General features: G+C 38.0%; 1 protein-coding gene and 1 long non-coding RNA gene across 2 annotated transcripts; one reads left to right on the top strand and one right to left on the bottom strand.

Moving 5' to 3' along the window:
• Window positions 1-570: 570 nt before the first annotated feature.
• On the bottom strand, window positions 571-2,181 carry LOC116728672 (uncharacterized). The gene is made up of 2 exons (XR_004341012.1): window positions 2,067-2,181; window positions 571-1,764 (listed from the first exon to the last, which is right to left on the bottom strand). It is a non-coding gene; the product is annotated as an uncharacterized LOC116728672 (long non-coding RNA).
• A 716-nt stretch (window positions 2,182-2,897) lies between these two features.
• LOC116728654 (calpain-5-like) lies at window positions 2,898-12,736 on the top strand. The gene is made up of 13 exons (XM_032576926.1): window positions 2,898-3,003; window positions 4,754-4,930; window positions 5,193-5,324; window positions 5,629-5,825; window positions 6,684-6,876; window positions 6,974-7,164; window positions 8,138-8,215; window positions 8,297-8,492; window positions 8,603-8,725; window positions 10,484-10,686; window positions 11,100-11,221; window positions 11,295-11,431; window positions 11,999-12,736. The coding sequence occupies exons 2-13, from the start codon at window positions 4,778-4,780 to the stop codon at window positions 12,179-12,181; spliced, it is 1,908 nt and encodes a 635-aa protein (XP_032432817.1). The 5' UTR covers window positions 2,898-3,003; window positions 4,754-4,777; the 3' UTR covers window positions 12,182-12,736.
• Window positions 12,737-13,158: the final 422 nt, after the last annotated feature.

Genomic DNA, 13,158 nt, shown 5'->3' with positions numbered 1-13,158 from the left:
TCCAAAGCTTATCAATAAAAAATTAAAAGATACAAATTTGCAGAAGACCTGGGGAGGCCAATTAAAAGCAAAGCTTTAGCTTGGTCGCTCTGTATTTAGCTCCATTGTGATAATGAAGATGACAAACGGCACCAAATACATTTTTTCCTTCACCGTGTGACTTTATTTAATGTTTTTTCATTCATGTAATCTGAGTTTAACCTGTCCGTCCTGGCAGAATTCAGCCATTTATGCTCAATTAGCCCCCTCTTGTGGCCAACTGCTGAAGTGGCATCTATTCAGGAGAGGGTGGAGCTCACCTTCACTTGGAAAAACATATCGCGGTTGCATTGTCGACTAGTAAATTACAAATCCAGTTGTTTCAGCACTTCCACGAACGTATTAAATATATAAAATGATAATTATTTTTGGGAGCAGCACCAGTGAAAAGTGGGAGTCAGATCTAGTGACACAAAATCTGCCAATTTTGACAAAAATGTGGAAGAAGGGCTGAGGAGTTTGGCAAGATGGTGTCTATTTATTTATCAGTTTCTGAACCATTTATAACATTGACGAAGTCAGACTAGTTCGTAAAAGAAATTAACAGGATTTAATTTTATGATAAATTAATTTTTGCAGAGTCCAGCAGTATTTGATTTGTGATATCAAAAAATACAAAAGAGAGAAAGGAGCATAAACTACAACATCGAAACGCTATAAAAATATAAGTTAACCTCTTCAAGAAATATGTGGTTAACAAAAGTCAGATAGGCGTAAAAATACATTTGTAATTTAAAAAGCTAATATTTTCTTGTGAAGTCTACCAAACGAAAAGATCATTGTTTTCGACAGATATATATTATTATAAATTTCAAAATCCCTCTAAGGTCATAGAACCAAGCGTGGCTCCAACTACTGTTGTTAGCACTTTGGGTTAAACATCAACAAATGGGAACTTTTAATCATAACAAACATCTCAAGCTCAGTCAAGTAAAATGGAGGTAATTTGCAGGCACCAATTTCAAAGTTTTGCCACAGATGTTTAGTGGTGGACTTTGACTAGACCATGCTATTTGCTTTGACGCGAACTGTTCCATTGAATGTTTGCCCCAATCTTAGATTTTTGTGCATCTGACAGCTTTTCCTCCAAGGCGGTTCTATATTTACCTCCATATATCTTGCCACATGCACAATCTTTTGAATTTAGGTCAGAAGTTCAGTCTTGTTCTCATCTGATCAGATTTAAAGCTTATTAACTTTTTTTAAAAATTTCTTTCTTCTGTCCTATTGAATGAGTCTCAAACCTGAGCTGTGAACCCATGCAGCTCCTCCAGTTATTCTTTTCTTTCTACTCTGAAGCAGAAAACACCAGTAAACTACGTGGTAGCTTTTGATTTCAGGGGTATGGATACTTCCTGGTCCACTGTAAGACATGTGAACCAGAGTGGGATTTCTCTGGTTGCTTCGTTGTTGCTGAGTGTGGCTAGCAGCCTGTTGAGCTGGAAAACGGTTTCCTTCTTGAGAACCACCTCATTTTCCCTGAAATGCACCCTCAGAATACACTGCCGCCTTTGTTCAGGTCATCTGGTAAATTGTTTTCTCCTGAGGTGAAATCAGCGCTTCCAGCATTCTATCACAGGAAATACAGTCGTCACATCATGCATCACGAATGCTTTCTTCCTGTCTCAACACACGATGTCCTCTCTAAATTCTGCTCGTGGCAAAACTCTCCACTCGTATCTTCAACAGTTTATCTCCTGAATAATCCCCTCATCATCGTTGGCCCTTTAAAAAAGAAAAAGAAGAGCAGATGTGATGAGGGTGAGGGAGTCACAGAGCCTCTGTGTTCCCTAACAGAGAAGCACAGATCACTGGGCGCCTGCCAGTTTGTTTCATTCCCACAGCTCACAGCTTATTAGCTCTGTTTATTCAACGGTGCAGATCACTGGTGCAAAGAAAAATCTGAAAAACTGATTTAACAATGACAGGCCAGCACATAAAAGCCCTTGGTGAGGCTGATGTTATTACCAGAGGTTTGAGTTTTGTGTGTTTTTAGACACGCTGAGCAGGTTTCTGCTGGTTTTTACCTTCAGGGGACGTGGGGGTGCTTAGTTTCGGTCGCCCCTTCCTTAAATACTTTCAGAGATCCAATCAGCCGTTTTCCAAAAGTCACACACTCTCCTATGCAGCGATATAGCCGTCAGGCCAGTTTTCTGACCCTGCTTTTGGGAACTCCTCACAGCAGCAGAGTAGGAAATCCCATTTCATTCAGAGCAAGATGTGGTAGACAGCTGTTTTGTGTTGTGGCTCCTGAAGCTGAAGCGTGGACTGACTTGTAAACACCTGACCTGGAGTTTGAGGGAAGAGTGAAAGAATCTAAGTTTATCTTCACAAGAATAAGACTTTCCAGTTGGTAAGTGTTGCTTTTAAAATGTTTCTGTTCTTCATTTGTAACTTTTAAGAACATGTTACATAACTTTGGCTTAAAAAACTGATTAAAGAGCAGCGTTTGCTGTTTACTGAACCTCAGTTTGATCTTTACTTTAAGTATGTTTTACTTTCTGTTTCTCTGGTTGAAATAAACAGGAACGTGTCTTTAAACAAATAGTTTTCCCTGATCTTCATGTTGGTTCACGTACGTCCCGGAAACACTGGGAAGTGTAGGTGGCGTCACCTGCAACAACCAGACGAAAAACAAATGTCATTTCCTGAGACTTATTTTCAATATTTTCTACTTTAATATTCCAATAAAGAGAAGAAAATTAAAACCTTACCATTAAAAAAAGTGAGAAGAAACTCTCAGTCAATACTGACTAATCACTCATTAAGCCGTCTCACCGTTCAGGTCAGAGGTAAGTGCGTAACAGTTGAACATACAATAGAAAACAGAAATGGGGTGGGGCACTGAGAAATGTGGAAACAGGTCAGTGGTGTGTGAGAGGGTGAGTCAGAGACAGGTAAGTACTCGACCGGGAAACTTCCTTATTCTGGAGAATGAAAGTCTGAGCTGCGGATATCACAAAGGTACTGTCACTGGATATCCTCTCGTTTATACCCTTGTATTTATTTACAGAACCTTATAGTTTGTTTCGTAATTCCAAATGGTCTTTTTCAAAAGTTCTTTATCCATTTTGTACTTCACCGGCTTTTCTACATATTTGGTGTTTATTACTTCCTGTTGAATTTGTGCTGTTGTGAGACTCTTGGACCATGACTGAAATATCAAGATTCTTATCTAAATAATTGCCCCGGCCAGTACTGTGTAAACAGGGCACCGAGGGGTCAGTGTAGTGGGAAAACAAGCTTAAGAGTTCCTCCCTAAAGAATCAAGAAACGTCTCTCATCACAACTCCCGTCATAACTTCAGTTTTTCTCTTCAACAAGGTTTGAAAAGGTGCTTTTCTGCTAGAGCCTCAACCAAACCACTGATCCATGACCTGTGAGAAATTTACATAACTCTCATGTTCATTTTAAAGATGCATTTTAAATGTCATCACCAGGTTGGATTGATGATGCAACATAGGACATAAAAACCTTGAATTCATCGCATCTCCACTCCCTCCTCAAATACTGTAACTATTATGCAAACAGGCTCAAATGTAAACATGCAGGCCACAAATATTTGATTCACGTGAAGCTCTTGCTTTTTATGAGCCACCAAGAAGCTTCTGGAATCATTTTCATTGGATATTCAATCACTCATATTATCATAAATACTGGAATAAATTTAAAATTGTTTGGGTTCCTTCCAGGCATCTTGATCACAGAAGCTAATTTTAAATAACTTGAGATCAGGCTTCATTAAATCTTAATATTAGTTAATTTTTGACAGGCATTTGGAACCATTATCCTGCATCCATTAGCAACAAGGTTAGCGCCACCATCTTTGTTGTGTTCTTAGATCTAAAAGCCTTTCTTTTACTGCTCCAGTAGTAATTTTTTGAAACAGAGGTAAAATGACTCGCATGAACATTGAAATGTTTTTAACGTGAAGTAAAACCACTGAGTCTAATTTGATCCTTTTAAAGTGCATTTCTAATTTTTCAGATTCCAGAAACTGTAAAATGCTACTTAGTTGAAAAAGATCTTTGATGTAGTCCTCTGTCCTGACATGTGGCAACAAACTACCCAAAATGTAGACTTTTAAATCCCAGCGAGTGTAAAGGTTACTATTTTGGTTTAGCAACTTTTATCTCTCAAACAGCAGTGAGAGCTCATGTCACATGGGACAGTCTGGGTTTCAAGAGTTTGCAAATTCATGCCAAAACATTTTCTTACTAGATTATGGTTACATTTTAAGTCTTAAAATATTTGTACTTCAAACATAAATTGAATGAATTTTGCTTTGAGTAAATATAAATAGTCCTGAAGTATCAAAACACGTAGATTTAGTTTTGTTTCTGTATTATCTATGTCACTCTGACTTAGCTATGCTAGGTGCTGTTTTTTTTTTTTTGGTGCAAAACTTTCATTTTTTGATCATATTTCTTCTATGCAACATATTTGGTTTCTTCCATTGCACTTGGAAAGTCCCAATTCAAAAACATCTATCGGAAGATATTTATATTCTAGATCCAGCAAAGGAGAAGGTGTCAAATCTTTTCCAATATCATAAACAACATTTTTCATCTGTCCAGACAAACTCAATGAGTCCACTGAGACTCACTCAGGGTCATGGGTCAGTCTGAAGCAGCACAGCAGTCCCACCAAGACTAAATAATTTTTGTTTCCAGCCATATAAAGACCAGAATCCTTTGCTGTCTCTCATCTGCAGCTGTGAGGCCTCAGCATCTCCACCATGCCTGTCGCTTATAGGAATCAGCACTATGCTGAGCTGAAGAAGCAGCACAACAAAGAGAATCTGTTTGAAGATCCAGAGTTCCCAGCCACCAATTCATCGCTTTATTACAAAAAACCCCCTCCTGGAGTTGTGCAGTGGAAACGACCCGGGGTGAGTTTATTCCACACCAGGAATGTTAAAAGTGTGTGCATGTGTTTGCTCGAGCCCTCATTATCAAAACCTTCTACAACCACGTCTAAATGTAATACCAAGAGATTAAAAAAAGATCCAGTGGCATGAATACTTCTTCTAAACCCTGTAAATAGATTGTTTTTTGTTGGATTTTTATTATTTGGTGATTTGTAAAGTCTTGGAAAGTTGTGGTCATCCATGTATTTTTTTCATTAAATCCACAATCTTTTTAATATTTTAGGAACTATGTGAAAACCCACATCTCTTTGTAGAGGGCATCAGCTCTCATGACTTGAACCAGGGGATTGTGGGAAACTGCTGGTTTGTTGCTGCCTGTGCCTGCCTGGCTTTAAAATCAAACCTCTGGGAGAAGGTAAGTTTATTTAAAATATATATTTTTTTATAATCTGTTTTAGAACTTCAAAATATTTATATGAAAATATTGTTAGAATTAATAAAACGACAGTCTTGACAAGAAAATAACTTGCTAAAAGGACTTGAAAGTTATGCAAATGATCTGTTCCAACTACAATGCAGCTGATTCAGGTTCATTCCTTCAAAATGTTTCAACACAACCTCAGTTACTGTAACGCAGGTTACTTATAATGCTGTACTTAGAAATCTAAATATATACAAATGAGATGTTAGGTACATTTATTGTGCTTGATTATCTCCAGGTAATTCCTGACTGGAAGGAGCAGGAGTGGGATTCAAACTATGCTGGGATTTTCCATTTCCGGTTCTGGATCTTCGGTGAGTGGATAGACGTGGTGATAGACGACCGGCTGCCGACAATCAACGGAGAGCTCATCTACTGTCAGTCAAAGCAAAACAATGAGTTCTGGAGCGCCCTGCTGGAGAAAGCCTACGCCAAGTCAGTAAACCAAATCTGTTCCTCAAGACAACAGCCTGTACTTTCACTGTCAGCCCTGATGATGATGATGATGCATAAAAAGCCTTAAAAAAATTCATGCTCCCAACATTGGCGGAATATTTTGAAAATGATCTCTTCTTGTTTTGTTTGCACAAAACTGCAAAAAGCAAGGTCTATAAAGACATACATGAGTGAATCTGGTGTAGAAGAGCTTGACTGGCCGGCACTGAGTCCTCAATCTGATGGAACATAATTCAGATGGAAATCAGGCCTTATTGCCCAACAACAGTGTCTGACCTCACAAATACACTTCAGATGAGTGGTAAAAAAATCCCACAAACAAACTCCTAATTGTTGTTGAAAGAGTTCACAGATGAAAAAGTCACAGAGCAAAATGTGGGCAAACATCATGTATAAACTTTATGTATTTAAAATAGGATGTCACTAAAGGTTGCATATGTGAAGGGAGATGAGTAAATACGTCCGGAAATATAGTGGAAGTGTTTATCTTCCCACTGATATAAGGGGATATATTTGTTTCCAAAGCTCACCGTTAGAGAACAAAGACTTTTACACAAAGCTTTTGTTTCATCTGCAAGGATGTGGTTTTTAGTCCCTGTATGGTGTAACAAAATGTTTGCGTTATCTTAAAGTGTCTTCTTTGAAATAGAAAACAGCTACAGGACCTGATTATAACTGCGGTCATCTCTTTATCTGCTAAAACCTGGGTTGAAATTAGGGTTTATACAACTGTAGCTATTTTTGAGTATTGTCTAACATCACATGAATATTTTAAGTTGCCAAACTATCTTAACTGCCTATCAACTCTTCAAATGTCCCTCCTCCCACTGTGCCCAGGCTCTTTGGCTGCTATGAGTCCCTGGCTGGAGGCAACACTGGAGATGCTGTGGTGGATTTCAGTGGAGCCGTGGTAGAGGCCATCGACCTGCAGAAAGAGAAATACTACGCAGATCAAAACAAACAAGATAAATTTTTTGAGGACCTTCTCAAGGCGTGGAATCGCGGAGGAATCATCAGCTCCTCCATCAAGGTGAGTGACTATCTGTTCCTGCAAGTTTTTTCTGTTTACGCCTCTCCGGAGTCTTTGACCATGTCAAAATTAAAACATTTTCTTTGAAATTTCACAGCCGCAGGGATTTAGACTCGAGTCAAGGACAGATAACGGGCTGGTGCGAGGCCATGCGTACTCGGTAACTGACGTGAAACGAGTGCGTTTGGGTCACGGGCTGCGGGCCTACTTCAAGAATGAAACCATTCCACTCATCCGCCTGAGAAATCCCTGGGGTAAAACTGAGTGGACAGGAGCGTGGAGTGACAGGTCAGCAGGGGTCATGTGGGAGTCATTTCCCCATCACCGAGTAGGAAAAAATGTGCTTTGTAGAGACATTACCACTGGCACGGCCCCAAAAAGGTCTTTATAAATCAATTTATTAACTGAAAAAAAATACCACACAGAGAAAGTAAGACAATCCATTTCATTGTTCCAGTTTGCTAAAATATAACTTGGGTTTAAGTCTGAAAAATCTACTATACATCTGAGGTCAAGGACGGCATAAAATGGTCTCACATCAACCAGCTCCAAATCTGAACAAGATTAATAACATTTTTTAAGGCTTAAATATTAATCTGAAAAAACTACTTTGGTATTAACAATTAGTTCACACAATACTACTGAAAATAAAATGAAAGTCTGATGTGTGGTTTAAATGATTTGAAAAAAGGAAAGCTCTCAAAAGGCATCATTATTATCTGTAGATTTTTATGGTACAATCAGAATCTACAACATATTTTATTGGGATCTAGTTTTATATGAAGCCTAAAAGTGTTTGCCTTTGTATTCGGCCTCCTTTAATCTGAAACCTCTACATACAGCCCAGTTCAGTCAAGTGGCTTCAGAATAATCTAATTAGTAAATATAGTTCACTTTTAATCTCAGGATCTTTACAGCTGTTCTGTGAAGGCCTCAGAGGTTGGCTAAAGAACAACATTTGTTGCTCTCTTTTAAAGTTAAATAACAAATATTTCAGGCTCTTAAATATTAATTATTTTACTGTTGTTAACATGAAACATATTGAACTAAAAATGCAGTTAGCTTAACTTTCTTTAGGTACATTTCTTTCATCTTTGTTCAACAAACATCTAAACATAAATGAAAACTATGCATTATTTCCTTTCCATGTCACAGGACAATGTATGTAAAACAGATGTTGTCTAAAGTAGAATATTCTCTGCATCTTTTGAATGCCTCCTGGTAAATAACCACCTTTTTGGCTTTGCTGATTGTTTGTCAGTTCTGTAGAATGGTCAAAGATCGGTGACACAGAAAGAGGCAATCTTGGCATCACCGTGGCGGACGATGGAGAGTTTTGGTGGGTCTCTGATTACACTCCAGCTATTTAATTTGATTCCTAACTGTTCATTATTGATGCGCTCTCTGATTGGATCAACAGGATGTCATTCACAGACTGGTGCAAGAACTTCAGTGATGCAGACGTTTGCCGTCTAATAAACACCTCACTGATCAGCATCCAGAAGAACTGGGATGAGGCAGTGAACTTTGGGAAATGGACTCGAAACAGCGACCCCCTGCTGAACCGCTGCGGCGGTTGTGTTAACCACAGGCAGACATTTCTGCAGAACCCACAGGTGCTGACGGCTCAGGAGACTCTGTCCCTCCATCACTGACAGTCTGTCTATACGTAATAAAAACAAATAACTAACGACTAAAAACTAATGCATTTTCCCTTCTGTTCCAGTACTTGTTTGATGTCACCAAAGAATCTGACGAGGTCCTGATCTCACTGCAGCAGAAAGACAGAAAGATCTACAGGAAAGAAGGTCAAGGAGACAATCTAAGCATGGGCTTCAACATCTTAAAGGTAACACAAATCATCCACACAAATCTCTTCTGTAAAAAAAGACAAGGACTCCATTACTGATTCAAACACAAGTTCACAGTGGTAGTTGAAGTAGCAAGGTCTTTTTTTTCATGTGTGTGGTATTGATTATATATTTGCATGTAAGGGAATTCAAGTGTGCTACTCAATATACTGCCATCAAGTAGTGAGGTTATAATAATAATAATAATAATAATATTTTCATTAAGATGGACATCACCTGAAATTTTCACCATGACTGTCACTACTAATTTCTTCAAAATACTTGAGCAGGAAGAAATACTTTTTGGGGGCAAAAATTATCGGTGTTTGTCTCAATGGAGATTAATTACAAAACATAGAATAGAAGTAATTGCAACGTTTACATAAAAAGTTGTGAAAAAATCATTATAATATAAAAACAGTTTATATTTGGGCAAAACATATTAATTTCACATTTCTTATTGTAAAAGAATTTGGTTTGGCCTGCAGTTCTTTTCTACTTCACTAAGCAGTCAGCAGTTTAATTTAGATCTTATCTGAACCCAAACAGACCTTTTAGCCAGAGGCTGAACACATCAGATTCAAACTGAAAGGCAAACTGCAGCCAAAAACTTTGATGATGATTTCATTTTTTCTCTGCAGAAGTTGCAGACAGGTCTGGTTCCTTGGTTCAAGCCTGGCGTGTTGCACACGGGATATTTATATCTCTGGTGAAAGTTTACTTTCTGATAAAGTATTAACTTTCCTCACTTGTACATAATATGCAGCATTATATTTAACCAAAAATCCCACAGACATGACAGAACTATAACAGAAATATCATGTAGAGAGTTATTGAATGAAGACAAGAGGCTGCAAGCACAGTTCACAGTAAAAACAAACTTTCCTCATCGTGTTGAATTGTCTCATTTAAATGAGGCCATGTGTCCACACATTTCTAAACTGATGGCATGTTTCCTCACAGGGGTCTTTAATGCCAGAGACCTGGAAACTTTCAAACACACCACAGATTCTGTTATCACTCTGTTAAAGGTGCTGCTGAAATGTGACATGCGATAAAAACAGAAGAGCTGTGTGGACATGATCTGTTAAAATACCAACAGCACACTAAATTAAAACTTTGATTTGTGATGATTTTACCAGTGATTTGTCATCTTTCATCTGACAGAGTCAAGATGGTGTTTTGCTTTTGTCTATTATATTTAAAGAACATTTCCTGTTTGAGATAAGCTTTGAATTTTTTCAGTCTAACCCTCTGCACTTACAGTACAACCACTTTCTGATCTTCATACAACTGCAATACACGCTCCCACCACTAAGAGGCAGTCATGCCTCAAAGTCTTGTAAAATGTGGAGGTTTCTTTGCAAATCAAATATCTATAAATTTGAAAACCTATAAGGCATAGTGTCCTTTTCAAACTTCAGTGTACTTTATTCTGATGTTATGTGATAGATCGACACAATGTAGTGCATAAACAGCCAGTATATGGCTTTCTTCCAGCATTTGTTTTCACAGATAAAACTTTATTTTCTTTTTAAGCCATTTTACGTTCAGTACAAACATATTTTCAGACTGATTTCAGGCTTGTAAAAAATATAGTTTTTCACAGTACATCAACTAAATATATAGAAATACGCTTAATCTGCAGTGACGAATCAAAATCAAATCAAATCAAATTTTATTTGTATAGCACATTTCAGCAGCAAGGCATTTCAAAGTGCTTTACATCATTAGTACAACCGGGAATTACATTGCAGGTGGAGGTGAACAGGAAGTATCGTCTACACGACTTGGTGACGCAACAACTTCTGCATACCTCCACCTACATCGATGCTCGGACGGTGTTCATGAGATGTGAGCTGCCAAAGGGCCGATATGTCGTCATCCCGACCACCTTCGATGCTTTCATAGAAGGAGAGTTCATGCTCCGGCTTTACACGGACGTGGACTCCGGCTGCCGGTATGAAACTGATGGCACAGTAAATTCAAATTCAAATGATTAAAACTAACCTTTGGTTGAACCTGTGGAAATCTAATATTCTGTCTTTGGTGGACCAACATGTATTTCAAAGCCTTGAGCTAAAACAAACTATTTTAAAATGCTGACGTGGACCCTGAATGATGGATTGTATTTTATAGAAGCAATCAGATTTGTGTTTTGGGGAATAGCTGAGCTTTTTCTGGCCTAAGATTATGTTTTGATTAACTTTATTTATATTTCTCCATTTCTCCATTCTTGGTTTTGGCTGCTCAAACAAGGGAGATTTGGGTTTTGCTTGGTCTAAAACATGAAATATGTTTAAGTCAGACTGGCTGCCTTTTGATTGAGGTCAGAATATTAAGAAATATGATTCTATCCATGTCTTCCCTCAGGGAGCTAGTGAAGGACAAACCACAGACTAAATGTTGGACTCCGCTTTTTGGATATCCTCAAGTCGTTACCCACATATATGTGGACAGAGCTGAGATCGGTCAGCAAGGAGACCAGGCAGAGGGTAAGAGAACGTTTTTTCAAACTAGTCCTGCTCATTTATAATTCACAGAAATAAAACTAAATGCATCTTTTAGGCATAAACCCATATTTGATCATTTCCTGCGAGAGCCAATCAGTGAAGTCCATCGCCCAGAAGAACTCTTTGACGCCGACGTTTCAATTTAGCGCCATTTTCTTCAGGAAGAAGGTCACAGAGCCCCTAACAGTGCAGGTAAGTTGAAAAATCAGTCAAGTGACAGTGATTAGTCTCAGATAGATTGGTGGGGCTGGTATTTACTGCCCAGGCTTACAGTTGTGCTTTTAGTCATTTACTATTGTTAGAGCTGAAAAAACACCAAAAGGCAGGAAAAAAGACTTTAAATGAAAACAAAGCAGAGTCAGGATTTCTCTAAACAACATAAATGGTAAATTGAAAGGCTTTCCCTATACACATTTAAATAAACTAAATGCTAATGACACTTTAAAGCACATGTACACAAGTTTTAGCAAGCCTGGCAAAGATTTTTAAAAACCCCACAAATAGGTATTCAATTTACGTAGCAATAATGCTTCCACACCACCGTGGTAAAATAATATATATTTATTATATATTCAAAAAAACTGTAGACCAGGGAAGGAAGGGCTGAACATGCAACACTTCCACTACAGCACAGTATGTCAGTTTTACACGTAATTAAAAAAACTGTAAATTAATTGCAGCCTGGGCAAAAGTTTCTGTTCTAACACAACAAATCACCTCCTGTGTTATTTGCTACTGAACCTGTCTGGTCTTTTCCAGTTGTGGAGCGATGACCTTGGATCGGACAAATTCTTAGGGCAGGTCACGCTGTCCGGGAGGCCTGATGACGTCTCTCACCCTCAGCAGCTCCAGCTGAAGAATAAAGGCAGTAAGGAGGCGGACAATATGCCCGGAAAAATCGCCCTGAGGATCCTCACTTCAAACGAGCTGACGGCCTTATAATGAGACATTTGAAACATACAGTATCTGACTTAAGAGTCATCAATGAACTGAAACAGCTTGAAAACCGTCCATTATTATTTTTAGAAAGCTAGGAGAAAAGCAAGATGATTCTGATCAGATTGTGGGTTCATTTTGACTTCTTTTTAGAAACATGCTTTTGTTGACAACTATTTTTATATTTGTGTGTTTTTGAAAGTATTTTTTCATGAAACAATGAGTAAAACTGAAGTAACACTACAGAGCCTGTCAGTGAACTTGACAGGATTATTCTAGCTTGGCTATTGCCTTCCTGTGCCATTTTACTCGATTCAAATCTCACCTACAGCTCAGTCTGGACTTTCTGCCATTTACTTGGATTCCTCTGCAAGAATTTCTACTGGGCTATTGTGTTGTGAACAATGACGTCGATTTGTAGTCTGCCTGTAGTTTTAGTAATGACAGCAGAGGAAGTGAATGAAATGCTTCAGTTTGTGTTGACCACGCTTCCAAATATTTCATTAACAATCTGCCTCTATTGGATCAATACCAATAAAAGAATAAAAAGTTTTAAAAGAATTGTCTGCCTTTCTAATGGTTGCTTCTGATAAATCAAGTTTCTCCTCAACTTTTTACATCTCAACATATAAAGCCAAAAATGTTTGTCTTGAATGAAGCAGCTGCCACCATTGAAGATGACTGGTGTGATTTATAACCATCAGCATTGCCTTTTTTCTAGATAGTCTTTTGATATACACAATAAATTGAATGTAAAAGGCTTGTTCTTTAGCAGCTATATGTAATATGTTTTTTAAATGTCTTAAAAGAAGAGGCCTCCTGTCACTTATAGGACACTTTACCATGTTGTAAATACATGTCCTTCTTCTTCTTTCATGCCTTTCAGATTAAACAAGTTTTTCTTTCTTTCTTTCTAAAACTTACACTGTTATTTTAGTGGTATTTTTGCATTATTACCGTGGTTTGTTTGAGTTATTCTTTCA

Source organism: Xiphophorus hellerii, chromosome 11 (genome assembly GCF_003331165.1).
Source record: "Xiphophorus hellerii strain 12219 chromosome 11, Xiphophorus_hellerii-4.1, whole genome shotgun sequence".
NCBI classification, from domain to species: domain Eukaryota; kingdom Metazoa; phylum Chordata; class Actinopteri; order Cyprinodontiformes; family Poeciliidae; genus Xiphophorus; species Xiphophorus hellerii.
The sequence above is the reverse complement of the archived record's forward strand: the minus strand, read 5'-3'. Positions and strand labels throughout refer to the sequence as shown.

Excerpts from the sequence above, each read along its gene's own strand:
- LOC116728654 (XM_032576926.1), top strand. The coding sequence starts at position 4,778 with ATGCCTGTCGCTTATAGGAATCAGCACTATGCTGAGCTGAAGAAGCAG. Across the intron at positions 8,216-8,296 it reads GCGGACGATGGAGAGTTTTG|GATGTCATTCACAGACTGGT; the intron begins GTGGGTCTCTGA and ends TTGGATCAACAG. Across the intron at positions 11,222-11,294 it reads GCAAGGAGACCAGGCAGAGG|GCATAAACCCATATTTGATC; the intron begins GTAAGAGAACGT and ends TGCATCTTTTAG.